Source organism: Scomber japonicus, chromosome 3, assembly GCF_027409825.1.
Source record: "Scomber japonicus isolate fScoJap1 chromosome 3, fScoJap1.pri, whole genome shotgun sequence".
NCBI classification, from domain to species: domain Eukaryota; kingdom Metazoa; phylum Chordata; class Actinopteri; order Scombriformes; family Scombridae; genus Scomber; species Scomber japonicus.
This window is the reverse complement of record NC_070580.1, coordinates 12,757,606-12,780,525: the sequence shown is the minus strand read 5'-3', so window position 1 is coordinate 12,780,525 and position 22,920 is coordinate 12,757,606. Positions and strand designations below refer to the sequence as shown.

General features: G+C 38.6%; 1 protein-coding gene across 10 annotated transcripts in view; it reads left to right on the top strand.

Annotated features, from left to right (window-relative positions):
- The first annotated feature begins 483 nt into the window (after window positions 1-483).
- The window catches only part of cast (calpastatin), a 37,893-nt gene continuing 15,456 nt past the window's right edge, over window positions 484-22,920 (top strand). For 8 of the 10 annotated variants that reach the window (XM_053315376.1, XM_053315375.1, XM_053315374.1 and 5 more), the window contains exons 1-2: window positions 6,034-6,167; window positions 22,055-22,123. In XM_053315376.1, the coding sequence (XP_053171351.1) occupies window positions 6,093-6,167; window positions 22,055-22,123 (144 nt within the window). In that variant the 5' untranslated portion in view covers window positions 6,034-6,092. Of the gene's footprint in view, window positions 572-6,033; window positions 6,168-22,054; window positions 22,124-22,920 lie in introns of those variants that run through there. The other 2 variants (XM_053315377.1, XM_053315370.1) reach the window with 1 other exon arrangement.

Here is a 22,920-nt window from a genome sequence, read left to right as displayed (position 1 = left end):
CGATGAGTCAACTCTTCCCTGAATTGTGGGGCGCGTCCCATCAGTCATACCAAGGATCCAGACTCAGTTTTTTCCTGGGTAAATGAACTATTACATATTGGTTTCAAGCAAATAGATAAAATAAGAATTCAGAATCTGCACGGAGTAAGACAGATTATATGGAGCAAGTTCACAATCGTCTCCATATAAATATAAAGTACACAAAAAATGTGTACTTTAGTAACTTCAGTGCAGTCTGTCAACTGTTATTATACATCATTTAGAAAGGGAGGACGTCTATATGTGATAAGGAACCGTGCATTAATATTAATACACACACACACACACACACACACACAAACATTTTGATGGTGCCAACTTCGATCACTCATCAGCAAAGAACATTTTCTGCTGCGGGTGGGGCGAGTTATTTTTCCAACAAGGGGCAGAGCAGCTTGAATAGAATCAGGGTTTCTAAAAGAGGACTGAGTGCGCCCAGGGACCTTCAAAAAGTTCACCTATCCGTGATTTAAACATGCCACACAAGAAGAGAAGCCATGGTCATCATAAACACACAAAGGGGGCAGAAGAGGTAAGCGCCTCTTTTTGTTACATTGGGTGCATCTGATGGCAGCCAATAGATGGCAGCTTCACTATAAAGATACAGGAAAAGTTTGCAGCTGTTTTCATGACGCGCTGTCATCCACTTTTATGTTTCAATCTGTTGCATATTGTTCTTCATAACTTCATAACTCTGCACTGTGGATCAACGGGATTGTGCAGATGGTAGAACTATTGATGGTCCACCAGCAGCATGCAGTCCTTCTGAGAATAATAGCAGTAATTCTCCCCCTTCCTGTCTTTGAAAGTCTGTGTGTGTGTCTGTGTGTGTGTGTGTGTGTGTGTGTGGAGTGGTAGGAGTCTATGTTGTACCGGTCAGTGCTTGTCTTATTTTTGGTTATGCGCAGAAGAACCAGCTCATCCTGCTAGAAAACATTTAATTTGTGGTAATCTTGCCTAATGAGAGGACCGCAGCACAGATAGCTTTGTGTGATAGTGAGCTGGGAGTGGCACAACTGTTTTAGGAAGGCATGAGAAAGATCCTACGGTGAAGACAGGAGTAAGTGGCAGCGCAGGGTGAAGCTTTATCTCCAACTAGTGAGTTTGTCTCCGGATCTCTCATGGCGTATGCAGCGTACTGGATGACGCTTGTAAGTACTTCTGCTACTTTCACCCTCCTCTTTCTTGTTTTACCCTCTGGCAACGCACTTTATACTTATTAATCATGAGTGAAGCTTGGCACCTGTGTAGATTGTGCATGTGTTTTGATTGCATGAAAACCAGCACAACAGGTCACAAAGTATCCCAGCTGCACTGAAAACTCCTTTTAATTTAATATAAGATCATCTTTGAAGCAAGAAGCACTGTTGTAAGGGCTTTGCCCATTTTCTGTCAGTCACAGTATTTATATGAGGGTGTGTTACTGTTCATACTAAGATAGGCTTCAACATGCTCACTTCTTTCGGCTGTGTAGTTAGACTCAGTTATTCCTGAGGTTAGAGATATCAAACTCCCTGCAGCGCTCTGTTCCTGTTTCAACTCATTCAACACTATTGAAAAGAGTAAAATGTATTTTCTAATGACAGTTATTATTACTCCCACACACATGAAAATATTATAGAATAGATTTATTTTTTTATCTTTTAGAAAAATATTCCTGTGAAACAATGTTTTGAACAATGAATTTACCACCTGAGACAATAGGTTGAAATCACTGCATCCTTTTCAGTTCATTGTCAAACACTCATTTAGCCCTCAAAGCTTTCAGACTTATGAAAACAAACTTGTGTGTGTGTGTGTGTGTGTGTGTGTGTGTGTGTGTGTCATAATGCATTGTTCCTTATCACATATAGACGTCCTTCCTTTCTAAATAATGTACAATAGCATGGCTTCCCCACTGCAGAGTCCTAGCTAGTTAGTCCAAGTTACTGACTTCATCCCCTACTGCTGTGTCATAGATGCTAAAAAGTGAGTCCTTTGTTTCCCACGCAGGCTGAAACTTGCAGGATTGTTTTCATAAAAAATAGTTTACTGTGGCCTAAATGTGCCATGTGAGTTTTAGTTTCAACATCCTTCAGTTTGTATAGATGAAACTTGAAAAAGGTTTGACATATTTTGTATTTTCTACATGATACTGAACTAACTGTATGAACTAAAAAATTAGGCTACTGTGACTTACTGCCATCACCTGAGAGTTCCGTATTGTTCTAAAGTAAAAGTAAGTGCAGGATTGAGAGACAGGAAGGAAGCTCTGTTTGTGTTTGTCTCCCTCTGCTGATGACAGTCACACTTTGGAATATGTGAGCTTGTAAATGTTTATTCTTTAGAAAAGAGCTGCGTGTTTTTGTGTTAATGACTAGGTGTGTTTCTCCTGAAGCCAAATACTCTCTCTTTCTTGTTAATTAGGTGTAATGGTGTTACTGTTGAAATTAAGAGCTCACTCATAAGACGAACCTGCACAATCTCATGTTTCCCTTTGTTAACATCCAGTTATTGTACTTTAAATTTCTCCTCAGTCTGACTCTTGAACATATCAGTCCTTTAATACATTCCCAAGCTCCCTAAAATCATTGTCTGTGCTCTTAACAGATTTAATCTTCATCTTTTTATTATCTGAATACCATCATTATAAGATTATTTAAAAGCTTCACAAATAGGAACACCTTACCCAACCCATGTCTAATTTCTGATGTATTTTAAGTGTACAGTAATCCATGTGCAGACTTCTGTAGTTTGCATGAAGTTGGCAATCATGAACACATGAAGCACTGCATATCTGTGGACATGGCCATACATACGTAGGTGAGCTGGGGTGTAAAGTGGTGTTGGGATTATATTGGGATTGGGAGAAACAGTAGTTGTGCCTGTATGGGTCTAAATATAAAGATGAGCTCCAGTTTAGCGAGGGAGTCCTGTTACATATGCACACATGTAATGTATGTGGCACAGGCACACACATTACATTCATGCCAACATCTAATATTCTGTATTGTATTTCTATTCTAATAATGTATTTCAATTAACTTCATCCTCTCATCTCAAACTTCTATTTTAAATGGTTAGCAGACTAAATCCTCATGTGCAGAGCTGATAATCTCAGGTGACAGGTGAACAAACAAAACTGCATTTGTAACACTTCTGCATGCCGCACAAGAAGCTCCAAGATGCTGTGTTTGCAAAGGTGCTTCAGCTAGTTTTACAGGCTGGGTAAGTTGGCACTTCACATGGCCAAAGGCGTGTCTGGTCGACAGGTAGTGCACTGTGCTGTGGGTGACGTGGACAAGCCTGTGTGTGTGTGTGTGTGTCTATTGCAACATGTGTGTTAACATACTGTAAGCTTATGTGTGCGATGTATTGTGCTGTACTTCTTCTTTTTTTCTAAACTTGTAAGGTGTGATAAAAGGATAAAAAGCAGACTTGTATGACTTCATTCCACTGTATGAACACACTGGCTAATACAGTAACAGTGGAACCCAAAAGACAAAACTGAACAAAATATACTGTACATCATATTAAATATGTTTTTTTTATTTAATTTTTAATTGATATCACATAGAAAACAACTGAATCATCACAACCAATATTGGTATATATTTTTAATAGCCATTTTATGACCCTAAATTCATAGTTAAGATGTCCAACTCTAAAGACATCTAACTGGGTTTTAGATGACTACTGTTCAGTTTGGCTTACTATGATGTTACACATTGCAATGACAGTCATTTATATTTGGCCTCCTTAAACCCTTGTAGAGTTTATTGCAAACTTCAAGCGGCGGCTTAAATCAGGTGCTGGACTTTTAGTTTTAGTGACCTGTCAACTTGCTGCATAAGGCATGGCATTTATATTTATATAGCACCATTCAGACACAGGGCAATTCAAGGTGCTTTACAAGGGCATAGAAATACATTGAAATAAGACATTAACAACTTATTATGATTGCATTTAAAGTTCATTTAAAGTAAGAAGACACAAAGTCATTCAAATTGCAAAACCAAATGAATCATTAAAGTTGTATGTATAACAATGTATGTATTTAACCCTTACATGCTGTTCATATTCTGATTTCATACATAAATATTTGATTAATCCTTAATGAAGAGTGAATTCTGTTGATTTATGGAGAAAAAACATGAAAAATGACAAGACATTTGGAACCATTATATTGTGGCCCAAGAAAACGTGTTATAGATTATGAAGAATACAACATTTTTGAATGGTGATTTTTGAATTAAGAAATAAATAAACGTCAAATTTTCAGCTGCACAAAAATTAAAAAAATTATGCAATGTGTTTCCATTTTTATATATTCCATATTCAGGGTCACATTAGGAAAAGTGGACCTAGAATAAAGTTGTGCAGGGTGCTTTTACAGCTCTCAAATGTAAAAATGGCTTGAATTTGACCCTGAACTGCATGTGAGGGTTAATTTATCAGAAAGCTGTGTAAACAATTTAGATGAGCTTACAGTTTTAGTAGACCTCAGGTATTCAGGAAGCTTGTTCCACAGGTGGGAAGCATAGAAACATAAAAACAGCTTCACCTTGCTTGATTTAGAACCTGGGAACACGAAGTAAACCTGTCGTAGATGACCTGAGGAGTCTGTGTGATTCCTAACATGCCAGCAAATCAGAAATATATTTGAGCCTGAGGCCATTTAGTGCTACATGGAGCACAAATAGCATTTTAAAGTGTAAGCTTTGACACTCAGGAAACCAGTTCAGTAAAGACTATCATCTCTATCTACTTTAAAATCTTTAATAATACAGAACAGAACACATGCATATCTTGCTGAGGTGTACTCCTTAAAACAAGGGCTGGTTGTAAGAGAAAGGCTCGGCTGATTACATACAGGCTCCCTTACAATGACTCAGTCAAAAAATTGTATTGTATGCACATACTCCACCCAAGAATGACCCAACAGGGACACCCAAGTCAAAGGTGAGGTAAAGCCTCAGAGATATGAATGGAACTGCACTTTGCACTCATTGCTTTTAAATGGTATGAAGACAATCAAGGGGAAACATAATGTCTTTGACTGTTTTTTTTTTTACACTGTTGGTGTGTTCTTAGGCAATGTATAGTCAGTTCCTGTCTTTCCACTTCTGTAGTTTGCAGAATAGGTTGTTCAAATAAAGGTTTTCTTGAATATTGAGATAGGTGAATGTGAATGAAAGCCAACATATTTGCCGCAAGCTTCAACAAATCTATTAGTTATGACAAACATTGTTGTTTCTTAAACACATTTTTTGTTGTTTTTATGCACAAAGTCATGATTAAGTTCCCTCCATTTGCCAGTCATCTGCTACTTGTTGACATTTTGACCGAATGACCAGATGTTGAATAGAATAGTTTCCTGTTATCATGCTCAAGAGGTTATCTTACTATAAATCTCTAGACTCCCAGCCTAGCCTCATCTTTCTTGGCAAATAGGTGATTGAGATGTAATATAAAACTGTAAAAATCTAGCCCCTCCCTAAATTACTATGATAATACAGTTCAATGGCAGTTAGACAGCCAGAATAGTTGCATAAGCTCTTGTTTATTGCACTGAGGTTATAACAAGTGTGTACATAAGCATATTTGTCTCTATGCCTGTGTGTGCTCAAGGCCTGGAAATCATCACAAATCTGGGTGTGTTCATGTTGACTAGAGACTCAAGTATTGTCTCAGATAAAACTTAGTAGATTTTAGATACAGCACATTGGTGTATTTTTACACCTGTGTGCCCAAGTGTGTGTGTGCATGTGTAAAGCAGTATCCGTTTCTCCCTGACGTGTCCCCTTATCAGGTGGGTGTCACTCCACGGTCAGATCACTTCCCTTTATAGCTCAGAGAGTTACAGCCTGGCCTCTTGTGACTTAAACACATCTGAGCCATTCCCCTGCCCCCTCTGCTGGCTGTGACCACACCCCCCCTTCTCCCTCCCTCCCCTCTTCCCCTCCCTCTCTCTCCCGTTCCCTCCCCTCTGCCTGTTGGAAACATGCTGCAAGCCAGACTAGGCAGAGGCTGACAGACAAACACACACAGACTCTGAGGCACTCTTAGCCAACATGGGCCAGATACTGAGCTGGATCCGAGGTCCTCGGGACACCCCGGCGCTTCAGGATGTGGCCGTGGAAGAGCAGGTGTGTGCAGATATGTGTGTGTGTGTATGTGAGCCATATTATGTGTTGAGACACTTATTCAAAGAATCCACGTGTGTTTTGTTTTGTTAACATAAATCAGAATATGCAAATATAAAGCAACAAGCGCTCGTAATGCTCTGTGTGCAGTTGTCGTTCTGTTAAGCTGGTTTGTACTGGATGAACTTTTAGGGGAAACACACGTAAGGAGGAAAACTGTCTTGGCTGCAATCCAAGTCAGACCTCTCTCTCTCTCACTCTGTCTCTCTCTCTCTTCCTCTCTGTGTGTGTGTGTGCTGGAATGTGAGGCTCCTGGTCAGCCTCAGTGACTTCAGTGTGTGTTTGTAGTGAGATATTAAAAACCCAAGGCTGAAACAAGGCCTGCGTTGTTTGCTACCAAGCAACCAACTAGAGGAAAAAACATTTAAGTCTCTGTTTGTGATATTTGGAAAGAGATAAGTGGGTGTGTTTTTTTATGTAGAGTGTGGTGAGCATATGCTTACTTTATTTCCATCGAGAAAAGCTTTGAAAGTAGAGCTTTTTTTCAGCACAGGCTTCTAAGTGTGTTTCTGTCTCGCCCCAAATAGCATTCTCCTGTGATAATGTGATGTAATGTGATGTGCAGAGACAGAGCAATCTGAAAGGGTGTGTAGCTACAATAAGCTTATGTATTATTTTCTTTTAATTTGCACAGATTAAAATTGCGTGTAGATCACATCCTGTAGCTTCAGTGTGATCATGCTTCGTGAGATTTTGTCTGGTAAAGAATGTGACTGCGTGGTGATCTGTGACAGGTCTACTTTGTTATCAGGGTTGTGTTAGTTTGCTCTGAGTCATTTTATGTGTGAAAGGTTAAATAGCAAATGTATACACACAGACAAATAGCCTGAAGATTTTGTAATGGGAGGTTCTGTGCTGAGGTTTGGGCTAAATATTTCCAGCTCAGTGCAGTGGTTTACCTCCCCCACAACTTCCAGTCATCAGACATTAGACCATTAGGGTGACAGGAAATAGCCACTGGGAAAACATATCTTTCAGAAACTGCAAAACCATCAAAGCAAAGCCTAAGAATGACATGAAGATAATAGTAAAACACTTACACAAATGTCTAGTACACTTCCCCACTGTCAAAACACTCATTATAAGATGAGTACATGTTGTAAAGTCTTGACACTTTCCCAATTGATTTCTAAGGGTTGCAGCATTAGTCTAAATCTTTCAAAACCTACTGAGAACATTCTTGATAATTCCTGTGATGTAAACAGTAAGTAATCAATAGTACAGTTTTCATGTTTTTTTCTTATTTTAAAGCTCTTTTTAGTTTTTTTATGCATATTGATGAAGTTGTGCATGCAGATTGTTATTTCAGTAAAACTACATTAGTATTGTGAGCAAAAATATGAATAGAAATACTGATTATGCTGGCAGAATGATCCCTTTCACTGTTACATCATCATGATTTAGATTATTGTTTTATTATTATTCATACAGAAACATGTTTAACTTCCTTGGTACAGCTAGGTGGAACTTATTATACATCGTATTTTATAAGATAATTGTAGATTGTGTTTGTAAGCACAGTAACTAGTAACTATAGCTGTAAAATAAATGCAGCGGTCTTAAAAAGTACAATATTTGTCTCTGAAACTTTATTAATGTCAAAAACAACCAAAAAAAAGAGAGAAGAAAGAGCAGCAATCCAAGTAGAGCTGGTTCACACCTTTTCCAGATGAAACATGCCCGCTGAATCAGCTTAAATTAAACCACAAAGTGGAGCGTGAGTACAACACATTAGTACCATCCTCTTTAATTGAGACTGCTGATTCATTTGAACGAATGGCTGTCTGAGGTCAGGTATGTTTATGTCTCCGGTGTCAGGAAATGACAAATCAAAACTTGTGTTTCCCTCTATTATCCTTTGTGGTTCATATCAGCATAGAACCAGCTGGGTCACATGCAGTTTACTGATATTGTGTCACAAGGTATCTAGATACTGAACGTCATAAAAAGTCATAAACCTTTCACTACTATTTGAAGTCACACACGGTATGTGTAAAGTTTCTGAATGTGAGCAAAAACAAACTTACAAATAAAATGTTTTGGATTGACTAAAGGCAGGAGGGAATCAGCTGTATTGATGAGGTGCTTCAGCATGTGGAACACAGTAATAAACCCTCAGGCTGTGTGTGTGTGTTTGTGCCAGATAGAGAGGGACAGCACAGTGTGTACATGTGAGCATAAATATAGTTACTTTTATTGAGAAATATCGTAGGCAGCAGAACACTCTCCTTCTATTTCCTGTACCATGTGTATTTGAATGCCTGTGCTTATCCCACTGGCAGGCAGTTTGTTATTATCGCACTTATCGGGATTTGTGCTGTCAGATTTCTTCACTGTCAGTTTGGTTCAAGCCTGACTGCTGATGCAATTGTTGCTCACAAGCTTTTGTTACATCGATTTTATAAAATCAACTCTGGGAGAGTCTCCAGACCTCTGGGCTCACCTGAGAATGTGCTTGTTGTTCAGCACAAACTCTTGCACTGTTTGCTCTCCACCTGTTTACATCTGCCATGCTTGAGGAAAAGCAGCCACATGATGTTTGTCCCGACAAGTAAGGATAAGTAATGAAGACCCTGCTGCCCCACACTTACTGGAAACTGCAATGTGATATAATGATTGAGATTCCTGGTGTTAGACTTCACATCAACAATTCAAAGTAGCAACCTAAAATTGGTGATGACATGCAAACAACCTTGTGATTATTATGAGGTAATCGTAATTTTCCAAATTGCTGGTGAGTTACTAGTTACTGATGCTATTGTGGCTCTTGTACTTCAAAGATTTATTCAATCCTATGGCTAGGAAATATATCGATATTATATTGATATCTTCATCATCATCATCATCATCATCATCATCATCATCATCATCATCATCATCATCATCATCATCATCATCACCAGATTGTTCTAGCTGTTCCATTATTTGTCTTTACCCACTCAGTCATCACATATACATTACTGATGATTTTCAAAAAACCTCATGGTGTAAATATTCTGTGAAAGCACCAATAGTAATCCCTACAATATTGTTATAATATTGATATCAAGGTATTTGATATTTGATCTTGTCCATAACACTCAACCCTATTCTGCCCTATCCTGTAACATACAGCAAACAGTTTGAGGCTTATTTACTGTCGGGGAGATGTAAGACAGGTGTTAGCTAACATATAGGCTACTGACAGTAGAAAGGTAAGTCAAAATTTCTAGAGCACATGGTGTGGGGTGGAGCAGGGGTCAACAAACCAGGGGGAAGTGCTGTGCTAAAATTAGAGATAGTATATGGACATGCAGCAGAGCAAAGGACATCTATGGTTGACTTTAAGTTAGGGTGACATGGATGCACAAGAGGGAACCAGGGACTCTCGACTTGTATTTGTAACACAGATATAAAACTCTTGTTAGAGATATTTGTAGAATTTGGTGTCATAATGATTAAAAAGTAATCAAAGTTAGCTGCTAAATAGCATATATTTTATGAATGGAGCTGTCAACATGTCTTGTTATCATGGCTGTGTGTGTTATCTGGGTTTGGTTTGATTGTAGGTTGTGAATACACACAGTGTTGTTCACCAGCCAACTCTCATGTGTCACATTCTCCAAGCATCTCATAAGCACTTCAATGCACCAAAAGGCAACAGTGGTTCAGATTACCTGTAAGCCTGGACCTTTAAACTGCATTAGCATGAAATGACACAGTAACTTTGTGAAATAAACAGCACATAAAATGTTTGATACAAGAAAACCTGTAGCCCAACCAGTATCAAGAGTCAGCTTTACAACTTTCAGTACTGAAATGAGTAAACCAACAGCTGCTAAGATACACACAAGTATAGCTACTGTTTGCTCTAAAACTGTTTTCCTTTCCTTCTGCCATCCAAATTAATATTAAAAAAGTTTAGAAAGACAATTTATGTTTTATGAAATAAAGAAACAAACAAATATTTGAGTAGAGCAATATAAAGCAAGCTTATGAGAAAAAAATAAATTCAGGCAGATGAATACAGAATAGATTGTACAATTATCTTCATTTATTTATTTGACATTTTCATACTACATCTCACATCAGTGTCATTTCAAAGGAACGGTGAGCAATAAGCAACTCAACACCCACAAAATGCATATTTAAATAAATGTATGCTTTAGGAATTGACTCATCTGAATGTATAAGTGCATGAGACAGTCAAAGATCAGAATGAAATATTGTTAATTGTGAATTTAACACTAACAGAGGATAAACCCATGGAAAGACATTCTTGAAGAAGTTTTTCTTAAGGTCATCTTGACCAGTGGTGTCTGTTTGTTTGTCAGGTTGTCCTGTTTTTCTGCACAGTCAGCATATCACACGTTTTCTGTTTGCGTAACAGGTTCATATTGAGTACACAAACTCCTTTTGACAGCTGAGTTTATGAAGACTTGATTTACACACTCCAAAATGTCAGAAAACCTCCAGATGTTTTTGGCAAAACTAACATCTGCACCCATCAGGTCAGCCCTCATGCATGTTGTTCATGTTAAAATAGTTTTCACTATAATTACTCATCAGTGAAAATATACAGCATCTGTCATGCACTTCCCACAGCCAAGTTAAAGAAACACAACACCATAAAGACTTCCCCTTTTGAGTTTTCCTGTGAACTCTTAGAGACAGAATAAAGAATTCAGATAAAAACCTCCTATCTCCAGCTTCAGAGTTCTAATTGGTTGTTTTCCCTCTGGATAGGCGTGTCCATAGTCTGTTTCTAGCTTATTAGCTCTCAACACAGTTAAGCATTAAAACGGGTTACCAAGTAAGGCATTCGGGTCCAGTGTAAGCATGCATGTTTTTTTCAGAAACAGTCATGCTCTCTCACACAGACAAATAAATAAATAAATCAGACTCTTTGAAGCAGAGTGCAGCTCTGTTGTGTTTCTGGAGTCATTTGGGGCAAAGCTGTTAAAGACAATTTACTCTGACAGGTCCTAAAATGGACGCAAATATTTCTACCAGGGAGACAGCAGGGCAAGGACTGCAACAAGTCAAAGAGATCAGGGGTCTGGCTACTTGTCATTTTAAAGATATTTTTAGATAAATATGACACAGTCAGAATGGTTAATACAAAAGATAGACCATTAACTATTGACATGCCACTTTTTAAAAACATCATCATTCCTGACTTCTGTGTATCTTTATTCAAATTGTTTTGGAGATATTGAAGCAAGTCTATTCATGTTTGTGCCAGAGAGACTTCCAAGAAATCAAAATATTTATTAGAGTTCATTATGAGGTAACATAAAAGTAAGAGTGTGTGTCTATTCCCATGCTTTCAAAACCACACAGACAATCTCTTGCCAATGCTCTAAAGAGAAAAAAAGACAGAAAATAACACTGCAATAAATCAATCAATCAGATTTTATTAAATAAGAGCACTCCATAAAAAACAGTGACAGAGGAAATGCTACCATAAATCTCAGTCTCAGACTTTCAGTGCAATAACAACTGAAACTCTTTGTCCTTTAGTACTGACTGTGTTATCTGTGCAGAGACAAAACGACAGTGACACACATTTATTCCAGCCTTGTTTTCATGCAGCATAATACAACAGTCTGATACATAAGTTGACAGACACAGAAGGCCAAAACAGCACAATCCTCCATTCATTTTCACCAAAGTGCTATGAGTATTATTGGACACCAGGGGGAGCTGCTCTCTGATACCGCCTCCTTTTTTTTGGTCAGTAGACATGTTTGGTGGTATATGGAGTGGTTTATCTGTGAAGTAGTGGAAGGTTTCTGGATTAACTGTATCAGACATTGCACCATCAGTGCTGTGAAAGTCAGTGAGTGTGTGTGTGTGTGTGTGTGTGCGTGTGCACGCCCCAAGGGGGGAAAGTATGCACTGTTTTGTTTTTGTTACATTCTTACATAACATCTGGCTGATGTCCAAAAGTTGTGTTTCCTGTCTGTTGCCCTCTGTTCAGGGGCTACTTACATGTTCTTTGAAGATCAGTGAAGGCCAGAGAGAACATGGCTGAACTTGTGTTGATGACAGCACTGTTCCATCCAAAAAAACATGTCTGCCTTCTTTAAACATCTCTCTCTCTCTCTCTCTCTCTCTCTCTCTCTCTCTCTCTCTGTCTTTGGGTGTGGTTTGGACTACATGTGATGTGATCCCCACTCCCTCTCTTCTTTTTTTCCCCCAACCACACACACTCTCTCTCCTGTTGTGTGAGTGGCTCTGCAGTTCAGATTCCTAAGCAGTGAGTCTGTCAGGCACACCCAGACTCGGCCAAACGTTTCTGCGGTGAATCCACTTCTGCCTTGTAATCACCACTGCTTCTCCCTTCAACTTTTCCTACACAGTAACCCATCCTGCAAAGATCTTGATGTAGGCCATCATGTCTGTTATCAAACTGCAACATCCCTCCTCAGCAAAAGCCCGCCCATGCCTTGCCCCAGCCCAAAGTTTCCCCCAAGCTGACTTATGTGTTTGTCCTGGCAGCCAGTGAGGAGTGGGAGGGTCTTGTGCTTCTGACTGTCCACTCTGACTGAGCCTGCTCTGCTGCCTTGTGGGTGAGGAGGAGGTGCCTGAGCAGCACAGGCTTGTTGTGCAGCTTCCTAGAGGTGGAGCTTCATGGTTTTCTGCCGCTGGGTGTGTGTCCATACAGTGTGAGTGTTTACATGTGTGTGTATATGTGCATGCATGTGTTCTTGAGTGTAGACTGAAGTGTTTCCTCAGCGGGGATCTAAGGTTAACCAGCTTCAAGAGAGCATCTTTGGTTGTATAGACAACATATATAAAGGATATACACTTACAATCAAGCCTATGGTATGTATCTGACCTGTATTTCTCTTCATGCTCACTCTTTGTAAATGTCTGTGTCAGGCTTCCTGTCTGATTGTTACCTGTCAAATCACTCCGATGGCTTTGAGAACAGTTGTTACAGTCGGGGGGTTTGTTCAGATTATCTTTCATGTGTCAGCATTTTAACAGCCGTGCTCCATGATGTGGCGTTTCAATCAAGTTTGCTTCCATTTTACGTGTCAAGTTTTGGAAAGTTGGCAAAGGACTAGAAATGACTGTGTTACTTCTGTGGACCCCGAGAGCTGTTGCCATGGAAACAATGAAAGAGTATCCAAGTAAACAATAAACAATCAACTGTGTATTTATACTCTTGCACCCGGTTCTATTAATATGCTGCATATGTCTTCGGGGTCTGACAATTACTCTTAATGTGGATTAAAAGTAGTTTTTAAACTAGTTTTTCTGTAAGTCAGGCTCTGTTGCTTATGGTTGATTAAAAAAAAAAAAAAGTGTCATGATGCGCCTCATAGAACATAGTACGGTTGAGTGCTTGTTCTATTCATGTGTGACTGAGAGCCAATTTACAATGCAGTACTCTGGACCTATAGTTCCATCATTCTAACCTACAAGCTTAGTTTGGTTTGAGGGCTGATTGAATTAAACAGAGCAGTCAGAAATAACTCCTGTTGTGAGGTCAGTGTGATAAACTAAAATATGAAACCAGCACAGTATTGTTTAAGTGCCAATGTTTTTCTCTCTCTCTCTCTCAGCTGCCTTTAAAAAGACAATGAAGTACATTGATAGCACTGTGACTGTCCATATCATCATATTTCACAGTAGATTTAACTTATGACCTCATTCTTAGTGAGTTTACTCGACTATTTGAAATCTTATCAGCAATAATGTTCATATTTATTTCACCTCTGACCTGACACAGCAAGGTTAGATAACTTATGCTGCATAATCTCACCTTGTAACACTGACTGCAGCTTCCGTCATTTCCACCGTTGAGCTGAGGTTGTCCACTTTGTCACCACTGACTATTTAGACAAGTTGCCAATGCTATTTTAGATGAGGGGCTGTTTCTAACCATATTGTGCTTGTCTGTGTCTTGCTGGGTGGGGCCCAGGATTAGTCATCAGTTTTAAGGGCAGGCCTCAAGCTACTGCTGCTTTTGAGTAATGCCTGAGAAATACTGCATTGTCATCAAGCTTTTGGTTCATATCATGTATTGGCTATCTCAGAGTGCATTCTGGTCAGACATGTAACATATGTACAGGCATCATAACTATCTAAAACAGGACAAGGAGCTTTGCATCTCTAAGAGTAAGAATGTTTCATAATTTGTCTGATTGAAAGAATGACCCTTTGAAATGGGTTCAAATGGAGCAATATCAGCATTATCCACATGACCTCATTGCACTGTCATTGGTTGTCAAGACCATGTGATAAAAACGCTTCAGCATCAAAATCATGTGTCTATTTTGGCTTCACTCACTTGGGCTTCAGCCAGTCGTGATCTCAGGTGTCCCAGAATGATCGTGATGTCGGTCAGTGTTGTGATGCCAGCTGCATCAGTAAGTGTTGTTCTCACTGGTTACTGCTAAAGAAACTAAAGCTCTCTGCCTCCATGTCTGTGTGTTTACAGTGTGTTATCAGCTAAAATATACACTGATATATTTATGCTAATTTCAAGCAATATATCTGCCCAGGCAATTTATTATATTGCAGTTATAAGAGCTAGACCAATAAACCTCCCAGGCAGATGTATTGGTCTAACTCTAGTTATACCCTTTATGGCATTGTTTGAGATGATGACAGACGACTGTATGTGTTTGTGTTTATTTGTAGTGTTGTTCAGTGTATGTCTGCACTGACTGATCTCTGTCTGTCTGTCAGCTGTGAACGTCTGTTAATAGCCTTCATATTTCCCTTATGAAACAGATATATGGCAACTATCGACCACTTCCCCTCCCCAGACAAAATTTCTACCAGGTACAGCTGCGTGAAATTTCTACCATCTGCAACCACTTACATTTTGTTTGTCTTCATGGGCTGGACAAAATAACTGGAACACTTCACAATATAATCAAATAGATGAATTAACATCAGAAAATGCAGCCTCAAAAATAACTCTTTAACAGTCTTAACCACAATATAAATACCAAGGTAGCAACTGCTGCATTGTAAGGTGTTCCAGGTACTTTTCCCACCCCATATATGGCCGTTGATGGCTGCATGAGAAATGCCTGGTAAAAATCCTGTGTTACGTTTAGCTTTTGTTCCGTTTTGTGGTTTTCACACTTTCTCTCTTTGATTTTTGTGAAAACCTGAAACATGACTCAGGGATTTTCCGGTCAGTCAGTATTACAGCAAAATATGAGCCTTTATTCATTTAAATAATAGCATAACATTTATTTTAATACAATTTAACAACATGACATTTTAATAACTTTTTAAGATACTGATCTAAATGTGTTTATATCCATGTATTGAAAGTTGGCATTGCATGTGTGTCTGGTCAGATTGGACTGTGCTTTCTAAAATCAGCAGGAATGTGTCCTGTTTGTGTGTGTCTGTGGGTTGACAGCCTGTTATCTATAAGCACAGAGAAGCCTGCTTGACAGGAGGTGTGAGGAATGCAGGAATGCTGCTGTCAGGAGTCTCAGCAAAGAGACAGCTAGCTTGCGTTTGGGTGGGTCTCAGGTGAGCACAGAGAGTTCAGTTCAGCCCCGTGAAAACCTCATAATAAATATAAACAGTGATTGTTGTGTGCTTTGTAAGTTACAGTATGACGCCTTTGCTTGATTGGCAACTGCATCAACTGCATAATCAATGCACAATACAGGCTGAGAAAAATCCCCCAGGTTTTGTTGTCAAGCTGGGTGGAGTTGAAAAACCTGCATTGCAGAACCAGTCCAAAGTCTGGATGGCCATTGCTTTTGGAGCAGTGACAAGCAGTTCACTGCAGAAGAGAATGGGGGGTGAGCATCATATCCAATAGCATGTGTCCTTGACAAAATGTAAGGAGTGTAGGTTTGTTAGCAGCTGGTCTCATCATTGTTCAAGCCATTATTATGCATTTAAAAATCCCCAGACTTCAGTAGGTGGAGATTGTCTGGTTTGTGACTATTTTTTGCCACTGGCTGAGTCAGGGACGGGGGTCGTTGAGGAGGAACCACCCCCCCGGTGCCCCTGAGGAAAAAAATACTGTGAAAGTTCTATCTAAGGTGCCAGAGTAGAGGAAATATGATAAAATGCCTAAAGTGGAAACATCCCAAAGCACTGTGTTTGTTGTGAGTAAATCGGGATGAAATGCCCTTTAGAGTTCTTCTAACCGTGGCACTGTGGAATAATGTGTCCTCATGAGTCATGAGTGCCCTTTCGGATGAAACAAATGTGATTATGCCCTGTAAAGTAGCCCCACAAGATGTAATGCAGGGCCTTATGAATTGCTGTTGTAATGGGCCAACCTGGAGGGTCTGTATGGGTGCTGGGCTCATGTAAAGGCAGATGGGTGCTTTTTCAAAGAAGAAGAAACACTGGGAATTGGCCTTGTAGTGAAGAACATGAGATACGTTGCCCTAAAAGATGCCCTTACAATGGCTTTCTGCAATTAAAACAATAGTTTGGATTCAATTTCATTAAGGATATATTACTAATACTGTATGTAGCCTGTATCTTCTGTGTAAGTCTGTCCAAATCTCAAAATGCTAAACAATACACTAGATAGGCAGTAGCTAGCTAACTAGATTCATACTTAACTATCCTTATACTAAGTATTTGGTACAAACTGGAAATCAAGCTTGTGGTGTAATAAAATCTTTAGGGAAATAGTTAGACTATTCTTTATTGAATTTGCAAGCCTTTAGTTTGGATTAATGTGCACTTGTAGAGAGGGAGATTAGTGTGAGATCTTTTGATCACAGAATGCCAAGAAAAGACAAAACATTGAAGGAAATATGATAAAGAGATTAGCAAAATGCAGCAAGAGACACAATGAGAGAGATGAAGGTGCATTTTTTCACCTTACATAGATGAGTATGGTATGTTTAAAAAGTTTAACAATGTGTCCAGTCCTGAAATCTTTAAGATAACCTTTTGAGTAGCCCTGTTAACAGACAAATCTCCTCAAAATAAATGCTGTATTGCCAGTGAAAACTGAATCAGTCGACCAATCATTCCCCCCATCTGAAGGTGACCCAGTTTAGAACCAGGTGTGGAGAAAGAAGGCTCTCAGATCTGCTGCTGTTATCCATTGAGGGGGACATCACAACTGATCCTTTACAAACTCATGACCAAAAGATTCCTCCTCTGATTTCACCAAACTTGCTTGCCTGACAAAATGTTCAAAGCAGCTAATTCTCAAAATGTTAATAGTTCCATGTATTTACTACAGGTGGGTTTGAGAAACATTTAAACATTTAAAACATTATTGATTCCCTGTATTTTATCACAGAGATGTTTGCAAAATAGATTTTTTGAAAGCAAATATTTTCTCAGTACAGAGGTGTGGTTTTCATTATATTTTGAGTCACCCTGTAAAAGGTTCATCTTAATTGGGGATGTAGCCTTTTTACCATCATTGTTCTCTGATGGGGGCCCACTGAATGCATCAGGTGCCCTTTATATTATTTGACCCCTGCCCCAAGACAGCCTTAGTCTGTTATCCTAAATGATAGTTAACTCAATATGTTGAACAAAACAATACAATTTAATATGCCACCTCACCTCTTATTTCAAAATACACAACAGAGACAATACATGTTTGCTTCAATTGTTGGCATATTTATGTACCATTGATCATTTTCATGATCATCTGATACATACAATACACTGATGTACTGGGCAGTATAATCCTCTTCCTTTATTTTATACAGTATATTGTTTCCCTTAATGGACAATGAATGAAATAAGCAGCTTGTGTTTGCATGTTGGAGAGGTATCTGTTTTTGTTAACTGGAACTTGTCACACACTCAAAGACAAAGAGGGCAGGTGGTGGACTTGTGCAATGGTTTTGATGTCAGACTGAGCTTTGAGGGGAGATTTGTCTTTGTGCATGATGAAACATGGTTTCAAAATGCATTCGGTTGTTCAATTATGCAGTTAAAAAAAGGATGTTTTATCACCTTACTATGAATGTCTTTCCATTGTTATGCAATTGATGTAGCCAGGCTGACTGTAGCACTGTTCTATATGCATACATGTATGTAGCTGTGTATAAGGGAATACTTGACACCTTGACCTCTAGTAGAAGAGCAACTTGTTGAGTATGTATGGGGTATCAAAGGGTAAAAATCTGTGTCACATTAGCAGGGTAGCACATTCCCATAGGTCTTATGCTCCCAAGCTTTTGGTCGAACACTTTCTTTATTGACTGTGCTCATATGACTAAAAAAAAGTGAGTCACCAAATCCTGTTGGGCAACTTCCTTTGATTTCAACTAGCACTTTAAAATACAGGTGGACATGGTCTTTGAGAAACTGTTGGTTTGCCATGATGTGCAAGCAGTGGTGGAAGAAATATTCATATCCTTTACTTAAGTAAATGTACCAATATATCAATGTCAAAATACTCCAGTACAAGTAAAAGTCCTGTATTCTAATTATATTTAAGTAAAAGTGCATAAGTATTATAAGCCTGATGTAGTTAAAGTATTGCAGTAAAAGTTGTACTTTAATACTGAAGCATCAATGTGTAAGCAGCATGTTACTGTTGTAGCTGTTGGAGGTGGAGCTAGTTTCAATTACTTTATATACAGTTAGCTAGTTTAGTCCAGTGGTTCCCAACCTAGGGGTCAGGGCACTCCAAAGGGTCACCAGATTAATCTGAGGGGTCATGAGAGGAAAGAAGAAAAAAAACAAAGTTCTGATACACAACTCTGTTTTCAGTTTCTCAACTCTTTCTCTTATCTTTGGCTTTTGCAGAAATGCTGGATCATTTGAACATGTATTGAAATAAAACCATGTGGGAGTTTAGAGGGAAAAAACACTATTTGGTGGAGCTGTTAATAACTCATAGACATCTGAAAAGTGACCCTGACTACACACTGCTTTTTATAAGCCAAAAAGGTTGGAAACCACTGGTTACATCTTTAATAATGTGTTGTGTTTTAAAAGTTTGTTATATTATCCATTGTGTCAAATCTTCATCTGAATATATGCAGCATGTTTATATATATATATATATATATATATATTTATATATATATATATATATATATATATATATATATATATATATATAGAGAGAGAGAGAGAGAGAGAGAGAGAGAGAACAGTAATGATGACATTGATTTGGTCACTGGGATGTGGTTTGTTTACATTATGAATCAAGAAGCCAAACTGCAGTCACTACAATCCCTTTAATCAACCTTCAATCATAAACTGTAATTGAAACCATGGTCAGATTCTTTGTTGTTGTTTTTTATTCTTAGATCAGGTATTGTTATTTTGGTATTGAAAGTGAAATTCAGGTATATTAACACCATTATAATTTTTCATATTTAGTTTTTTCTTTTTCTTTTTTTTAACCTTGTTTTCACTATGGTGCCTAACATATTTAAAAATAAAGTAATAGGAGACACACCCAAGCTTAGTTTGGACATTTAGTGTTCCAGTGTGGGAGTTTTTAACTTTAGCACAATTTAGAACATGAATATTTGCAACATTAGATTCATCATTTTGAAATCTTGGCTGACGAATACTTTCATGCGCAAGTTCAATGTGTACAACACATCTGACTTGTCATGCACCCAACATGCAGTATCCACCTGCTTCCTTTTTCAGTTATTGATTCTTTTTTTTTTTTGGTAACTTAGCAACAATTCATATTTACTGCAGCAACTGGCACAACATGACTTCCCCTGTGGGAGGGGGATGCCCTGGCTGCTTGTGACCTCACTTCCTCCTCTGTGCCACTTCCTACTTATTCTCTCTTTGAATAACACTACAACACTCCTCTCAACAGTCTGTTAATATTAACAATATTTCTCAACAGAAAAATATGTGAACAGACAAAAAAGGAAGTAGTACATGAGGGGTCTGTTGGTACTTTGTTGATTTTTGCTTAACTTCACACCCATTTCCCTCTAAGTGAATTAGATGTGGAACTTTGTGGAATATTTTGAGCCTGTAGCTGCCCTACAGTTAACACAAAACAACAATAAACACTGTGTATGAGATTTACACGTTCAAACTGGAGTTGAGTTATGACCTTATTTGTGTTAAATGTAGCACCAGTGTGTGACAAAATCATTGACAGCAGTGCGTTGCAATCATCTCTAAATTACAGGTCCCAGATTGCAGATGATTCAGAGTCGTGTAATTCACAGTACACTGTGTGACTCTCCCGTTGTTCGTCTGTCTGTTTCCATTCACTTCTGCGCACCATCCTGCAGACTCAGTTTAACATACATGCAAAGCTGGCTTGACAGGTTAACTCACTCAGAAGCTTACAGGTACTTAAAAATGGGATAATGATAATTTGCAAACATATTTTTTGACATACGAGTCTTGGGCATTAGTCAAGAATGCTTTGAAATTCATAATGGCGGCAGCTGGTTTAGCACTTAGAGTCCAAGACAAATCTATCTATCTGTCTATCTGTCTATCTATCTATCTATCTATCTATCTATCTATCTATCTATCTATCTATCTATCTATCTATCTATCTATCTATCTATCTATCTATCTATCTATCTATCTATAATAAACACAAAACACAGTGTGAAAACTGTAATCTGTGACCAAACATTAGCATACGCTGTAAAGCACAGCATCTTTTTATAGAGCAGTGATTAATAGCTTCTCTCTTTATTTCCAGAAAACCCCACAACATTCTGCAATGAGGTGGAAAAACAGACAATAGAGTAGTAATGTTCACTAACTGGCTGGGTCAGGTCTGACTGTACAATGATACATCATACAATACATTGGGTTGGATGGGAAACTAACTGTGGTTATCCCTACCTGGGTTCAGCAGGGTGGAGAGTCACTGTTCTTTATTCACACCACCTGAAAAAAACAGGGCAGGGCTCTGCAGCATACTGGGCTCCACCTGGAGACTGCTGCATGCCTCAAAAACCCTGAGCTGCAGCCATGACTGCCCTCAAAAAGAAGTTTATTTAGTACATTGTTTGGGTAGTTCACTTCAACTAAGAACAAGTAAATAGTGTGGTTGGGCTTGTGCTGTTTGTTTTAATCCATGAAGGAAGGGAACAACTGGATATTTATATTTTTGCAGGTTGTCCTTCAAAATCATGTCACATGTTGTAGATGGCTCAGTGGTTAGCACCTTACAGTAACTGCCTACCTGAATGAAGGCAGTGGCAACAGCAACAGCAAATTCAATGACCCAAGATGAACTATGATAAACTATAGCAACTCAAATCTTATCAAGAGGAAATCTAAGGCTCCACTGACACCATCCAGTTGATAGTGGGTGTGTGAGGATATGCAGTGCAGCGCTGTAAAACAGTCATCACTGCCATGTGTTTAAGTTCACAACCACAGAAGTCAAAGTCAGACCTCCTTCGTTGTCTTTGAAGATGAATCTGAATGATCTCAGCTTTAATTATACACTCCTTAATGTTATTTGAAGAGTAACTTGTGTAATTTGTGTCCACCATTCATCTCACTGTCATCAGTTGCTAAGGCGACCATGGACAACAATAATACTTGCTGTCTGCTGTCAGACAGTCACACCCTTCAGCATGGAATGAAGTGCTTAAATCAACCAGCTCTGTTGTATGATGAATATATTTGTCTATACATTACATCACTGACTTTTTCTGCCTCTCTTTCTCTTTGCCTATTTTCTGTCTTTGTCAGTATCTCTAAAAATGAATGCACTTCCTCTCTGTGGTAACAGGCATTATTGTCATATTTTCCTCTCCAGAAATAAGTTGCATGGAATGTTTTATATTCCACAAATATTGTGAAACTGAGATGTTGCTCTGTGTTTAATGGGTCACATTGTAGTTACATTTTTCACTGCACATGTGTAACTTTTTTTCTCACTGTGTGTCTCTTTCTATCTCCAGTCGCAGCCTAGCCAGGCCACACCCAAACCGGCAGCTCAGGTCTCCACTCCAAAGCCTGCACAGTTTGAGGTATTTATCAAGCATTGCCTCTTAGCACCCTTTAACCTCTTCTTCCCCTTGTTAGCCTCTCTGTTTGTGAGCTTCTTCTGTTCAGTCAGTTGATTGTTGTCTGGCTGTTGTCAATGATTTTTCTATTATCTGGACTCTTATCTGGAATATTCTGACTTCCTTTCCTGTTCTAGAACTTAATGTTTTTAATAGTGACACCTTTTCTTTTTAAGTGAGGTAATATGTTTAGCTGTTGTGGTTGTAGCACACAGGAAAGAAGCTTTCCCTTTCCTTTGATTCAAGAACAAGAGAAGTTACACCCAGTTTCCCAATCAGGAGGAAACAGTTTAACCCTTTAAAATTGGCTGAAACAATGGTCTCAGATCAACATGATTGTCCACTAATGCTCAGTCTCATCTGTTGCTGATTGAGTTAATTACCACAGGTCAATATAGTTCAAACATGTGTGTTTAGTAGAACTTCAAGAAGTGAATATGCTAAAATGATTTACCAGTATGTTAACTCAACAAAAAATTGTGACTATTCTAAATCTTTATTTTTCTGATCTTATTTCTTGTTAACATATCAGCAGTCTGTTGCTCTAAAATTCAGACAACAACAGCATAAACTGGTCTCCTTGGAACAGATTTGTTAATGAAAGTGTTGAAAGTTTCTTAATATCTAATTTTTATATTTGTGTTTAGCCTCCTTTTGGCTCTAGGGCACAGGGGGTCCAATGCCTGATTGTTTTTCAGGAATATCTTCTTAAGTGCCCTACTGTCATCAGGCCAGACAGTGTTTGGACAGGACAAATGTGT